At 40.2% G+C, this 14,566-nt stretch overlaps 1 protein-coding gene across 13 annotated transcripts in view; it reads left to right on the plus strand.

Annotated features, from left to right (window-relative positions):
- The window catches only part of HECW2 (HECT, C2 and WW domain containing E3 ubiquitin protein ligase 2), a 358,619-nt gene that overhangs the window by 204,075 nt on the left and 139,978 nt on the right, over positions 1–14,566 (plus strand). For 12 of the 13 annotated variants that reach the window (XM_081813946.1, XM_031038270.2, XM_081813941.1 and 9 more), the window contains one exon: positions 8,260–8,367. In XM_081813946.1, coding sequence (XP_081670072.1) covers positions 8,260–8,367 — 108 coding nt within the window. Of the gene's footprint in view, positions 1–1,675; positions 1,844–8,259; positions 8,368–14,566 lie in introns of all 13 variants that reach the window. The other variant, XM_081813949.1, reaches the window with a different exon arrangement.

The raw sequence follows: 14,566 nt of genomic DNA on the forward strand, positions 1-14,566 counted from the left end.
TTTTTTTTTAAAGATTTTATTTATTTATTTGAGAGAGAGAATGAGATAGAGAGAGAGAGCATGAGACGGGGGAGGGTCAGAGGGAGAAGCAGACTCCCTGCCGAGCAGGGAACCCGATGCGGGACTCGATCCAGGGACTCCAGGATCATGACCTGAGCCGAAGGCAGTCGCTTAACCAACTGAGCCACCCAGGCGCCCCAGAAGAGTGAAGGTTTTGAATGTATATATATTTGTTCCTATTTTATCTCCAGCATTCTATGGAGATTTTGAAAATATTAACAGAGACAAAGAAACATTTGCAAATCCAAATTATGTTTGGATATGTTTGAGATGTCTGGTCAGGTCTCCTGTATATTCTCTTATTATCTTTTTTTTTATGTTATGTTAATCACCATACATCACCTCATTAGTTTTTGGTGTAGTGTTCCATGATTCATTGTTTGCGTATAACACCCAGTGCTCCATGCAGAACGTGCCCTCTTTAATACCCATCACCAGGCTAACCCATCCCCCCGCCCCCCTCTAGAACCCTCAGTTTGTTTCTCAGAGTCCATAGTCTCTCATGGGTCATCTCCCCCTCCAATTTCCCCCCCTTCATTTTTCCCTTCCTACTATCTTCTTCTTCTTTTTTTTTTTTTAACATATAATGTATTATTTGTTTCAGAGGTACAGGTCTGTGATTCAACAGTCTTACACAATTCACAGCGCTCACCATAGCACATACCCTCCGCTTCTCTTATTATCTTAAAAGCCTATTCAGAGGACATTTTTTGGAATCCAAAAATCATGTACAGGAAAAAAATTAATCTTTTAAAGGTAACTTTCACAGTGATCTCTGCATATGAAATATTATGGGGAAGGAAGAGTTCTAAAAAATTAAATCTTTCTGCTTACATGATTTTAGCTTTTTGTGGCGTTTTAGAAGAGAATTCATTATTTTAATTACTCTTTACAGGTTAATATAATTAATCGTACTTTTCCAAAGATGAAAAAGATAACATTCTGGGGCCCAGGCAACAACAGTAACTTTTACCACTGAATTCAGCTCTAAATATGGCCACTTGCTTATTGCTTCTGATGACCATTCGTAGAACTAAAAAATGAACCCCAGTGGTAAAGCCGTACGTCTACGGAACAGTGAAGCAAAGGAGTGCCTGAGACACCTTAATGACTGGCTTAAATGTGTAGATCTCCCAAAGGAGATCTCCGTGTGTGCCTTGCAAAGATACATCAAACTTGATGGATCCAGAGCCATATGAGCTATTCACAGTCACAGGGAGTGCTGATTAGTGCCCTCTGTTCCTCTTTAACACTGTATAAAGTGGGCACAGCCTGGTCACGGCACTCTTGACTTTGCATTGTACCTTCTGTGCTAGTCTCCCCCACCACCCCAGGAACTCCTGATGGCAGGAAATGGGTGTTCCTCCCCTTCCGTATTAGGCAATCAATAAACGCTTTTCAGTGAATGAATGGATGAACAAGCTAACAAATGAGAGGGACGGCTGTCGGCGATGAGCAGGGTCCAAAGCATTGCTGTGATTGCTCAGTGTCCCTGGAAATAACTATAGAACAGAGTTTTTCCATGTGTGGCCTTTGTAGTAGTATCTCTATTGGAATCAGCTCCGTGGGGTGTTTGCTAAAATTCAGATTCCTGTGTCCTAACTCAAACCTACAGAACCAAAATCTCTGGAAGAGCAGCCCAGGAATCTGCATTTTAAAGAAGCCTTCAGGATATTTAGAGTGAGCAATGGAGTTGGGCAATCATTGCTGTGGAGAATCAATCATCTAAAGGGAAAAGTGGCCAATGATGATTTGTTTCCTAGTGAGTGTGCAGGACATGTTGGTAAGTTTGCTTATATAGAGATTTTGCTTAAGTCCCCAACATGTTCCTCCTAAAGATAATGTGGTTTTAATTAAGGAAAGGGGGTCCTGTTTCTGACCTAATTAATTAGATCTGAGAAAATTCTCTGAGCCACTATACTCTATAGTTAAGAAAGTTGTGTGTGGTGTAATCTTCTATCTCTATGCTTTTGTTTTCTTGGTCCAAACACTTTATTTGTTTCTCCCTTGGAGAAACAGACTTAACAGAATTAATTCCAGTATTAATAACAGAATGAATGGAAATAGCACTAAAGAGTAATTTAAAAAAATACTAAATGAAATCACTTTGCAAAAGTATCATGGACTGCTAAAATAGGCAGGAGTGAAGATTTTCAAGTTTTTTTGATCATGTTCCCATAATATTCATAAACAGGTATAAAATTATATTGAAAGGATTTTTAGGGCTTTTTGTGTGTATCTACTTTGCTTTTCTATTTAGAGAAAATGTACTGCCAACTAGACTTGTAAGAGAACAAAGAAGACATATGAGACGTGAGTGGACAAGCTTTATATAAACCATACCAAACAAAATTAGATATAAAAAAGGTATTTAGGTACATGAATTAAACATCTTCAATGTTTCTTTTTTGTAATTATGTTCCAACTTGAAAGTTACCCAAGTATTTAGAATATGTGCTCCTAGGAAATAAGACTATTTCTTTTTTTTTTTAAGATTTTATTTATTTATTTGACAGAGAGAGAGAGAATGAGAGAGAGCACGAGCAGGGCGGGGTGGCAGAGGGAGAGGGAGAGAATTAGGCTCCTCTCTGAGCAAGGAGCCTAATGTGGGACTCGATCCCAGGAACCTGAGATCATGACCCGAGCCGAAGGCGGATGCTTAACCGACTGAGCCATCCAGGTGCCCCCGAAATAAGACTATTTCAATTGGAAAACAGACACTTTAATCCTAGTAGGAAGAGAAATAAAAATGAGAATGGAAAAGGGAGGAAGGAAGGTAATGTTCAAAGAGCAAAAGCAAAGCCAGGAAGTGTGCCTCATGGAAGCTGACATGTTTTTAGGTTGAAAGGAAGAAACTAAAAATCAAAGTGAGAGAAGGTGATTGGTGGAGGGGATTGGGTCAAAGGCTCTGCCATAACAGAGGGTAGAACCCTGGGCAAGAAGGCAAGGAGTAGGTATGGATACAGAAAACATGGTATTAGGGAGACGAGGCCTAATGTTCTACATGTTTTGAATGGTACCCTGTTCCAAATCAGAGCGTGAAAATTAGCTATGGGATGTGAGGACAGTGGGACAGATTTGAATAGTTGTTAAGAGAAATGGGGAAAGGAAGTAGCCAAGTATAAATGCAACAGTTGATAATTGGTTTTAAAGGCCAACGTTTTTTTGATCTATCACAACGTTTATTCAGTGGAGGAAGAAATAGATTTATAATTATGTCTACATTATAGTTGTAGGGGCTTTAGGGCCCTTTCTTTGGTATACCATTTCATCCTCAGTTATTTTTCTTCTTTGGACTTAGGGCATTTAAAAAAGACTGAATCACCTAATATACATGATATATATATAACAATATATATATTGTATGAGTTGTTTTTCCCATATATGTGGGAAAGAAAAATAACTCATACAATCTGGGAAAAAATATTCTGTTCTCAGATATCCATGAAAAACAGATCTCAGCGTAGAAATGCTGTCACTGAGGGGCGCCTGGGTGGCTCAGTTGGTTAAGCAACTGCCTTCGGCTCAGGTCATGATCCTGGAGTCCCGGGATCGAGTCCCGCATCGGGCTCCCTGCTCGGCGGGAGTCTGCTTCTCCCTCTGACCCTCCCCCTCTCATGCTCTCTCTATCTCATTCTCTCTCTCAAATAAATAAATAAAATCTTTAAAAAAAAAAAAAAAGAAATGCTGTCACTGAAAAGGTGTTCTGGGTCTAGACTAGAATTGACTGCAACCTAAACAAAGGTGTTAACCTACTTAAAGAAGAAAGTTTCACTCTGAGGGACTAATTAAAATTGGTCTTCAACCAAAGGAAAGGAATGAGTCATTCTCACTGTTCTTTATGTGGTGTGGCCAAGGCTGGCCAGTGTTGTGCTAGTTAGCTGTAGTCTACTCCTACAGTAGGAGCTGTAGTCTTGGTGGAGGCTGTGATAATCATATCAAAATAATTTGTACTCTGTGCTCCTAAGCTGGCTTATTTATGTGGACTTGATATTTTCAATGAAGCGTAGCTGCCACTTGTTGGCAGAGGTGCTTGTCTCTGTCAAAGATAATGGATTATCAGAAACATCATTTCATCAGAGACAAATTTCTATCTAGAATAACCAGAATATTAATCAGCTTGGGTATCTGCTATGTGACAGACTCTGTGCTTGGTGGGGAATAAGATCTTCTCTGTGGAGATTTACAGTGTGGGTCGCTTGCCGTGGCATTTTTAATCAGAACAGATCCATCAAACTTCTGCTGTGGGCTTGCTCATCCTAATTCTGACCCATTTCTCATCTTTATGGGACATTTGAATTCCATCTGAGCCTGAATACTTACAGTACATTTTCAATATTTTGCTTCAACTCATCTTTTTTTTCTTTAAGTATCATAATTTAACCAAATGGAGTTGTCTACATGACCTATGAACCAATGAGGGGAATTAAAGTCGGAGATATTGGCTTATCCCAACCCACAGGAGCTGGATCTGTTTCTTGGTGAAGGCTTTTAGAACAAGCACCCATCACTCTTCTCCCTTATTTCCTACTTCACATGGGGCAGAATTTCTACCTTGCAGTGGGTGTGGCTGGCAAAGAAAGAGTTTCTTAGTGACCCTCTTGGAACAAGAGATGCCAACACTGGTTCTCTGTCAAAGTTCTTTTCCAGGAAGCATGTAAGGGATGTGTGGAGCCTCAGGTTCACTTCTGTCAGAAGCGTATCCTTTGTTTGGCTTACCTGATGACTTTGGGAGAAAGGGTTAGTAACACCAGAAGTACAAACCTCTTACAGTGAGGTCACATTAACAAGTGCAGTTTTATTACCACTGTTCTTTTTCACTGTGATCCTGGTGCTTGCTCCTTAAAACAAGATGTAATGCTGCCTCATCTTTCCTGAAGCCTCAAGAGGAAACGCTCACAATAATATTTTCAGAAAATTTGCTATGTGCATAGCCACATTTAAAAAAAGCATTTTGAATGGCTGGACACCTTCTACTCCCTATGTCTATATTCTATTTCTTACAGGGTCCAGCTTTTTGTGCCTTCCAAGTGACTAATAGCTAAAAAAAGTACACTTTTTTTTTGCAAAAACATGAGAGTCTCTCTCCACCCAAGCAGCTCTGCCCACTAAACTATCTTTTAGACGTGTAGCAAGTATCTTTGTGGTCTAGACTGAAGCAGTGATCCAGTCGTGGGGATTCTAGATCAAGTCAGGCATGATGAGTCTAAATCACTGATTTTTAGGGTGGTATGTATATCTATTAGGAATTGTGTTAAGGTGCAGGTTAACAGAAACCCAAACCAATTTACTGTTGCCTCGGTAGCAAGAAGCCTGAAGGCAGGTGGTTCAGAGCTGGAGGACTCGTCATGGTTACTTCTGGCTTCTTGCTCTGCCATTCTTAGCATGTGGCTGTCATCCAAGAAGAGGGGAGAGGGAAGAGCAAAAAGGATTATTGAGTCTGCCCTTTTTAGCTCAGGAAAATAATAGCTTTCCCGGAAGTCCCACCCAGTAAACTTCCATTTCCATCTCACTGGCCAGGGTTACACCACATGCCACCCCTAGCTGCAAGGCATTCTGGAGAGGTGAGTATTTTTAACTGGGAACATTGTTGCCTTGGATAAAATTGGGGTTCACTTGGCAAGGAGGAAGCTCAGTGGATGGGCAGTGATCGGGATCTGCACTGGGGAGCCCCATGACATCTATCACAACCAGTTTTAGGTACTGCCTTTTATTTTATTTTATTTTTTTAGAGAAAGACGTGGTTTATTGTTAGTCACCATACAGTACATCATTAGTTTTTGATGTAGTGTTCAATGATTCATTATTTGCATGTAACACCCAGTGCTCATTACACACGTGCCCTCCTTAATACCCATCACCGGGCTACCCCATCCCTCTCCCCTCCCCGAAACCCTCAGATTGTTTCCCAGAGTCCATAGTCTCTCATGGTTCGTCTTCCCTCTGATTTCCCCCCCTTCAGTTTTCCCTTCCTTCCCCTAATGTCCTCTGTGCTATTGAGAAAGACATGGTTTAAATTCCAGCCATATCATGTCTGGTTGGTGTGGGTAAGGGTAAGTCACAAAGCTTCTCTAACCATCAACCAGTCATCTGCAAAATGAATCAATAACGCACATATGAAATTTCTGTGGGGGATTAAGTTAAATAATGTTTGTATTATTTTAACTATTGTGAGTGGTAACAATTATTTTCATTGAAGAAATGTTGTTCCATTGATTTTGACCCATCTTGTTCTTTTTTTTTTAACCCATCCCCCCACACCCCTCCCCTCTAGAACCCTCAGTTTGTTTCTCAGAGTCCATAGTCTCTCATGGTTCGTCTCCCCCTCCGATTCCCCCCCTTCATTTTTCCCTTCCTGCTAGGTACTGCCTTTTAAATATCAGCATTGCTGTTCAGTTTCTGTGATGGAACGGAGTGGTTGGCCTTGGGTCATTTGTTTAGGAGAGGAGGTGATGGCATGAGGGGGTTATGCTTTTCCATTCTTCTAAAGAACAGTGGCTCCTTCTTGGTCTTTTACAAAAAGAATCTTTGACTTACAATGTGCTGAATGCAAATGGCAGAGAAGACCATTCCTCCCAGAGTTCTTTGGCTTACCCATATGATGAAAATAGTGCGGGGGGGGGTCACCTGAGTGGCTCAGATGGTTAAGCGTCTGCCTTTAGCTCAGGTCATGATCTCCAGGTCCTGGGATTGAGCCTCATGTTGGGGAGGCTCAGCGGGGAGTCTGCTTCTCCCTCTCCCTCTGCCTCTCCTCCTGCTATGTTCTCTTTCTCTCTGTATCTCTCTGTCTCAAATAAATAAATAAAAATCTTAAAAAAAAAATAGTGGGTTCCCAGCATAACCACAGACAGACAGGGCTGGATTATCTGACCCCTCGCTCTGGCCCACTTTCTATTTCTTTCATACTCCAGAAGCACAAAAAAAAAAAAAAGGGGTGGGGGAGGTTTTTCTTCTCAGGACTATTCCCTTGAGCTTGGGACCTTTTCTCCATCTTTCGTTTTTTCAGTGTTGCTCTTACTTCACATCTAGTTCATCCCAGCTCTCGGTTAAAGCGTGTCCTTCATCTTTCCTCCTGTGAAAGGGATCTGGGGAGACAAATGAAGTACATCTGACTTTAAGAGCCAGTATCACTGAACACATTCTCATGTACCTGTGACACTCTGCATGGCCTTCTTTTTAGTTGTATTTCCTATTCTAGGCCCTAGGACAGAGCTTCAAACTAGTGTGATGCGGGCAAATGATAGCATATGACCTTCAGCCTTTGGGGTGGTGGGGCACAGCCTGGTGCCACCAGAGCGTCCCTGCCTGCCATTTTAGGTTATAAGCGCCTCTTTCATTTATCCCAGTGTGCCCTCCAAATGTTATCATTTTCTGTGTGCCAGGAGGTCAGAAAGCTTGGAAAATGCTGCTTTCAGGTGGCTGTCCTTTCTATCCATACAAATACCTGAACACTCTCTTCTTTTTTTGTATTGTTCGATATTTACGCCTTCAGCTTTTTTTTTTTTCTCAACATTTTTTTAAATTTTTTATTCTTATGTTAATCCCCATACATTACATCATTAGTTTTAGATGAAGTATTCCATGATTCATTGTTTGTGCATAACACCCAGTGCTCCATGCAGAATGTGCCCTCCTCAATACCCACCACCAGTACGCCTTCAGCTTTTTGTAAAGAATTATCCTAGCAGACGTGATGACTTGGTTGGTGTCTCCTGAGCACTGTTCATGGCAAACTTGTACTATGTCTTACTCCTTTTCATAGCTTAAGTTCCCTTTTTTTTTTTTAATTCCACTTGGAGTTCTATTATGTTCTCCCAGCGTTGCTCTTCCTTTCCTTTCTATACGGGATCTTATAGACGGGAGCACACCCAGCTCCTTTCTTATCTGTCAGCTCACCGTTGATGCTGCACAGTTGTATCCTTTGTTCTTTCCAGTTTTGTCTTTTGGTGACGTTGATTAACCAGGCCAAGCCCAGAAATGCCAACTTCCTTCAGTCCCCTCCCCAGTTCTCCCATATCAGTGCAAGTGCAGAAATGCAGGGTAATAATCTGCCGGGAGCTGTTCATTCATAATAGTGTTCATTAATATTTCCCCCTTTATCTTTTCTTTCCTTTATTTTAGAACTTGCATTAGTCTTTGAGCTAAGGAAGGACTCGTGGGTTGTAATTAAGCTGAAAAGTGTTTGTTTGGTTTTTCCAGATGAGAATTCTCCAGCCAACTTCTGGGATTCTAAAAACAGGGGTGTGACTGGAACCCAAAAAGGGCAAATTGTATGGAGAATTGAGCCTGGGCCCTATTTCATGGAACGTAAGTACTAAGCGAGAAATAGAAGTTTGTTACTGAAAATTCCATAAATATATGGAATCCTAGGGAGTCTTTTCTGAATTTATTATAAAAGTTTTTGGCTCTGATTTACATGTTTATGCCATGTGTCTTCAAACTGGGAAATATATTGTTTTAGAAAATGCTCGTTAGACAATGTTCACATATTTTGAAAAAAGCATATGTAAATATATATGTGTGTAGGTATATACATATGCACATTACATATACCTTGTGAATGCATAGTATATAAAGCATGTATGGTTATTTTAATACTTTACACATTTTATATACCCTGTATCTACATTTGTAGTTAATATTTATTAATTTCAGGGAGCAGAAAGAATAATTCAAGATTTCAGTTAATTTAAAAGTTTTATTGGCCTATAGAATACTTTGCTATTATTTTTCCCAGCAGCAGTAACTGTTGCATCTGTGTCCTGGTCTTTACAATTAGGTGAGAGAGTCTGGGCACACTGCCCTGGAGGTCAATTTTAAGAATCAGAAATTGGCTGCAGATAACTCAGCCATTACCCAGTTGACCTGATGTTGTATTTCTTTGTAAATATAAATGCTTATACATAGTACATGGTTCACAGAAATATCTCATTCCTTTTTATTTAGGGTGAAAGGGAGTACTTATATTTGCCACTAATACTATTGAGAACATAGTATATACATTTTTGTGGAATAGATAGAAGTGTGAATGAATACGTGATTTACTGGGTGGTTCAAATTAACTTTTACATTTGGAGAATTCTTCATTAATGTAGGAAAAAATGGGATATTTAAATTTTTCTGAGTTATTTAGTTTGTATAAGAATTAAGTTTTCTATGTTCAAGGGATTTAATATAGGAGAGTGTGTACGTGGATGTTAGTACTGAAGGATGGTACATATTAAACCTTAAAATATAAAGTAAGGTTTGATTAAATGGGAACCTGATATAAGCATATTTTTATTGAAGTATATAAGTTTCTGTAATATAAAAAGTTATTTTCAAAGACTAACATCTGTTACTTTGAATTGCCATTAAAGACATCCGATAATTTCTTCCATATCCTTACTGGTAGGGCAGCATTTCATAACTTTCTCTAATCATGCTTCTCTCTCCAAAAGACTGTCTTTTTTTCATAGTTCACTATCTGCCTAGAGTTTCTCTTGAAACCTTAAAGGGAATTTAGTTTTTAAGGGAAAATGCCCATGATATATCAATACATGAGAGGGGGAAAAGCAGATACATATAACAATTCTAACTAATATCATGACACATAGGAAAAAGTCCGGAAGGATATCTGCCGAAATGTGAACATGGGTTGTTTCCTAGGAGGGAAGATTATGGGTAATTTGTTTTTCTTGCTCATTTCTACTCTACTTTCCAACATTTGGCCCAGCTGGCATTGCTATCCACTGATGAGAAAAATAAGTGATAAAAGAATGTGGGAGAAAATGGAATGGGTTACTTTCATTTAATGCGATTCCTCCTTTGAAAGGATCCCAGGGTTTAAGAGGCTGATGTAGCTGAGAAATTCTGCCAACTGAACTTCAGGGGAAAATGTAGAACAGCCTTTTTGTTCTCTACAAAACGCCAGACTGCTAGGAATGGTTCCTTCTGGTTAGAGTGTGCTGATTCATGTACATGGGGCTCATGTGAACAACCTGGGAAGAAGTCAGTATCACATACTGCTATAATTTGGAACATTATGTGTGAAAAACCCTATTTGCAGAGTATCCCATTTGCCATGGTTGATTTTATTTCTCCTCCCAAAAGCTTTAGAGATTCTTAATGTCCTGGCTGATCAGGGTATGCTAATATCTCTGTCTGGATGAATGTTTTTCTTTATACCTTGTTCTAATATTTAATAGAAATAAGCTTGACATTGAAGCTAAGAATTGGGAATGAAGAAAAGAGTAGGGTTTTGTTGTTGTTGTTGTTGCTTTATTTTCTCTTCTAAATTCCACCTTAATTCTGCACACACAAAATTGCAGATAATTGTGTATCATGACTGTAAAATTGGAAATACGCAGTAATGTTTTATTTAAGGACTGAGAAAAGTTGTGCACATTAAAATCCAAGACAGTGAATGAGAATTACAGAAAGATTTGGCTTTAGAATAAAGTCTACCTTCATTAATCAAAATGAGGGCTCCTCCAACACACATCCCTATCCTTTCAATGTGAAAACCTCAGGTAGTATTTATATGACTGCTTTGTAGTGCAGTCTGTGTCTTTTAGACATCATTTTTTTACCCCATATCTGGCTACAGCCGACCTAAGGGGACTTCCCAGAATAATGAAGTTTTGCTTGAACCTCTGGAGCTGATGGCATGGAACTTATAAAAAATTGGGCGGTGGTTAGACAGCTTCTATATTTTCAGCCTCTGATCTTGAAAACTTACGACTTTTAAAAACCTCTGCTTTCATCCTCAGAAAGAAAATTTATCTTTAGCTCATCAGAAGTTCAGGCAAAACAAAATTCTCTGAACATTGACCTAAGTTCATGGGCAAACCTTGATTTAAGTGCTGTCTAAGCTATTTCTGAATGTAAAGATGGCTTTAGTTTGTCTAGATGAAGCCCCAGAGGAGGCAGGCTGCCCAGACTTATATTATTACAGGGCCTACCTAAATGAATTTGAAGGACAAAGACGGGTTTAATTTTGGGCAGATGACCTTCTTAGGCACTGGACAGGAGGATCAACGTCCTCCGCACCTACTTGTCATAAGACTGTCAAAGAGTCCTCGGATGAGCTTATGCTTGCAGAAACCGAATGGGTCATCTTTGCAGGATGAATCTTGAGTTTGGAAATGTAAGAGGTTTCCAAGTTGTTTTGTCATGTTTGGATGTCTCTGTTATTCTATAGTCTTATGTAGACTATGGTCATTCATTTATTCATTCATTCAGACCTGCTTTTGTCGTTCCTTCATTCCTTCTATTCATCTGTCCATCTATCTCTCCCCAGCCATCACGAGCTATTTATTAAGTGCCAACTTTGTGTAACATGCTCTTCTAGGAGCCCACTAAATCCTGGATCAGTGAATGATCTTGGAAATAGTAAACTTCATTGCTGTGTGCTAAACTGCTTTGTGATCATTGAGGATAATATCAGAATATTGATATTGGTATAAGTGATATAGTGAGGAAACTGAGCATCAGAGATGTAAGTGGCTTGTGTCCTTAAGAGCCTTGTCTCTGATTGGTACTCAGATTAATTAATGTGCTTTCCAGGATGCAGTGCCTTGCCAAAAGAGAACCTTTATGGATGGCTTCTTTGGGGGTGGGGGTGAGGGAGGCAGGTGGCCTGGGCCTCTTATTTGTACTGTCAGAGCCTTTGCTTTAAATGTGTCCATTTCCAGGCCCCTTCCCGCCAACATCAGAATGACTTTTTTCGTCCCTTGGGTGGAGATTTGGTGCTTTTTATTTTCTGCTCTCATACTTTAGGCTTGGGATCCTGTTCATCCTCTAATCCTATTAGGTTTCTGCTACATCCACACTGATATTGTCTGTCTTTGATTTTCATGATTGTATATCTGAGCTTTAGCAGAGGAGGGTGAGGCCGTTCAGGCTCTTTTGACCCTTGTTAAAGAGAAGACAACTTGCAGTAACATATAAATGATAAGTTCACCTGTCACTGGAAATGTGGGCAGATTTCCTCAAAAGCATGAGGATTAGAATGTGTTTGCTTTTTCCAGTTTGTGGCCTCTGAATAAAAGATCCTGTGAATAGGAATCATAATATGAAGAGTACAGTAAAAGCACATAGGGCAATGGTTAAAATAATTTTTTAGAATAAATTGCAGTTAGCTTGATTTTTAAAAGATTATTCTTTTTTTAAAAAAAGATTTTATTTATTTATTTATTTGAGAGAGCACAAGTGGGGGGAGCAACAGAGAGAGAGGGAGAAGCAGGCTCCCACTGAGCAGGGAGCCCGATGCGGGGCTCGATCCCAGGACGCTGGGATCAGGACCTGAGCCGAAGGCAGACGCTTAACGACTGAGCCACCCAGGCGCCCCTCAATAAGTGGATTTTTTTGGGAGAAAATACTCTTGCTTTTTATAGTCTGAAGGAATACGTGCACGCGTGTGCACGCACACACACACACACACACACACAGGCACACATATATCTATTTCCATAATTTGAGGCCAATAGGAGGAGATGTTGGCTGCTACACTGGGCTGTGGAAAAACCATTCTCAGGGAGATGGGGTCATTCATTGCTCCTCAGTCCTATATCTCCGCTGCCTGTGCACAAGGCTGGCTGGCCCCACGGAGGGTGGGGGTGGGTGAACATTCACATGTTCACTTTTACCTATATGTGTATCTGTTTCTCAGAAGTAGCTCTTTGTTTTCCTCTTGCAGTTAGTGGTTACAAATGGTAGCTAGAGTAGAAGCGTGAATGCCAGCTCCCCTTTTCTACCCCTCTTGTGTATTCTTCTAGGTTACCTCTTCCCACAACTAAGATGTTCAAGCACATCTATCAGAATGCTGCTCTCTCTCTCCTCTCTCTCACTCAGAGGGGATGTTGATTAGTTACACCATTTTTTAAAATCTTGAGTGACCTCATAAAGCACTAACTAATATTTGAAGAGGAACGCTCCCACTCAGCGTGGAACATTGCTGTAGTTTTAAGGAGCAGAACTGGTATTCTGCTGAGGGAGCGGGCTCGTTTCAATCCAGGTGCAAATAACTAGAGATTTTTGTTATAGCAAGGAATAAATAATACCCGGAATGGGTTCACAAGCAAAGCTGGCCGGGCTATCAATATCCTACAAACAAAAATCAACTTTTTTTTTTTTTTTTTGGTCTCATAATCTGTTACCTAGCGGACTCTTTAAACCTTACAAAAGGGGAGATAGCATCCTAACTTGAGAGGGAGTTAGGGGAAGATGTCTTATAAAAATGCACTTCTCTTTATGGAAGAATGAGCCGCTCACTCACTTAGCACTGATTTGATCTATGTGGTGCTGCTGCGGGCAGAGTCACAGACTGCTGCTGGTTGCTAGCATTTCGAGTGTGATACTCATGAGCTCATGCCTGCAGAATTCAATGCTCGGGCATGTCACTGAGCTTGTTCTGCTTTGGCAGGCTTTGTGCATGGTGCTTAGCTTTGTTCCTATAGAATACATGCTATTGGTCTTGGAAGAAAGCAAGTGGGAGAGGAAGGTTTGCTCTGATCTGCACAGCTGTTATTGTTTCAGTAATAACTAAAAGCTTGTGTTCATGTTTGGGAAAGTCATTTGCAGAGGTGTTCCCAGACAAGTGATGTAAAGCTAGAATTCCTGTGTAGGTCATCTTGCTGTTCCTCAAACCCAGCATGTTCGTTCATGCTTTCCTTTTGCCACTCCTCACTCTCTTGGCTCCATTTTTCTCATCTGTAAGTTTGAGTCCAGACCAATTCATTCCATGAGGCCTTTCTGACTCCACTGTGTCCTCACTAATCTTCTCCATGGTCTCTACACTCTGCTACCTCATTGCTCTTTCTTTTTAGTGCTTGTCTTTTATATTTTGTCCTGCCTGTAATTGTCATCCTAACAGCAACACTATAAAACGCCTGCTAGACCAGAACCCTTTCTTGGATTCCCTTGCACTCTCTGGCATGTATTGTGATGGGTACATGGTAAAAATCTTTTGCTTGATGATGCTAATTACACTGTGAATCACTGCACTGTGATTATCATACATAATGGAAACACTCAATATTTTACCCCATGATAGAGTTAATTTTTTGAGCTTTAGTATTTTGTCATTGATAGGAAAATATGATATTGTATTCCTGTATATAGTATTTTTAATCCTGTATAAATTTCTAAAAGAGAGTTTTTCTTCAATCATTATATCTTTCTCTTAAAATAATCAAACCAAATACTCTGTAGCAGGCCATTTGGTGCAGTCAGGAGCGTCAGTAGACTATTAACTTCCTTGGGGAAGTACATCTAGTGGCCCCATTTTAATAACCAGGTGGCTCAGTTGAGAGAGGAGCTCTACTCCTATAGGCTGGGACTCTTCCCCGCAGCCTGCCCATCAGCATCGTTGCCTATGTTACACACAGCTTGGGAAAAGAGCATCTTGCGGTGACACTGCGGTGACTCAGATACTCTGTATACAGAGAAATTCTGGTGGCTGTGGGTTCTATCTTTGACACACTTTGGCTTCATGGTCTTTGAAATTGTCATTACTTTCCAAAAT

Source organism: Leptonychotes weddellii, chromosome 3 (genome assembly GCF_054177405.1).
Source record: "Leptonychotes weddellii isolate Sample4059 chromosome 3, ASM5417740v2, whole genome shotgun sequence".
NCBI classification, from domain to species: domain Eukaryota; kingdom Metazoa; phylum Chordata; class Mammalia; order Carnivora; family Phocidae; genus Leptonychotes; species Leptonychotes weddellii.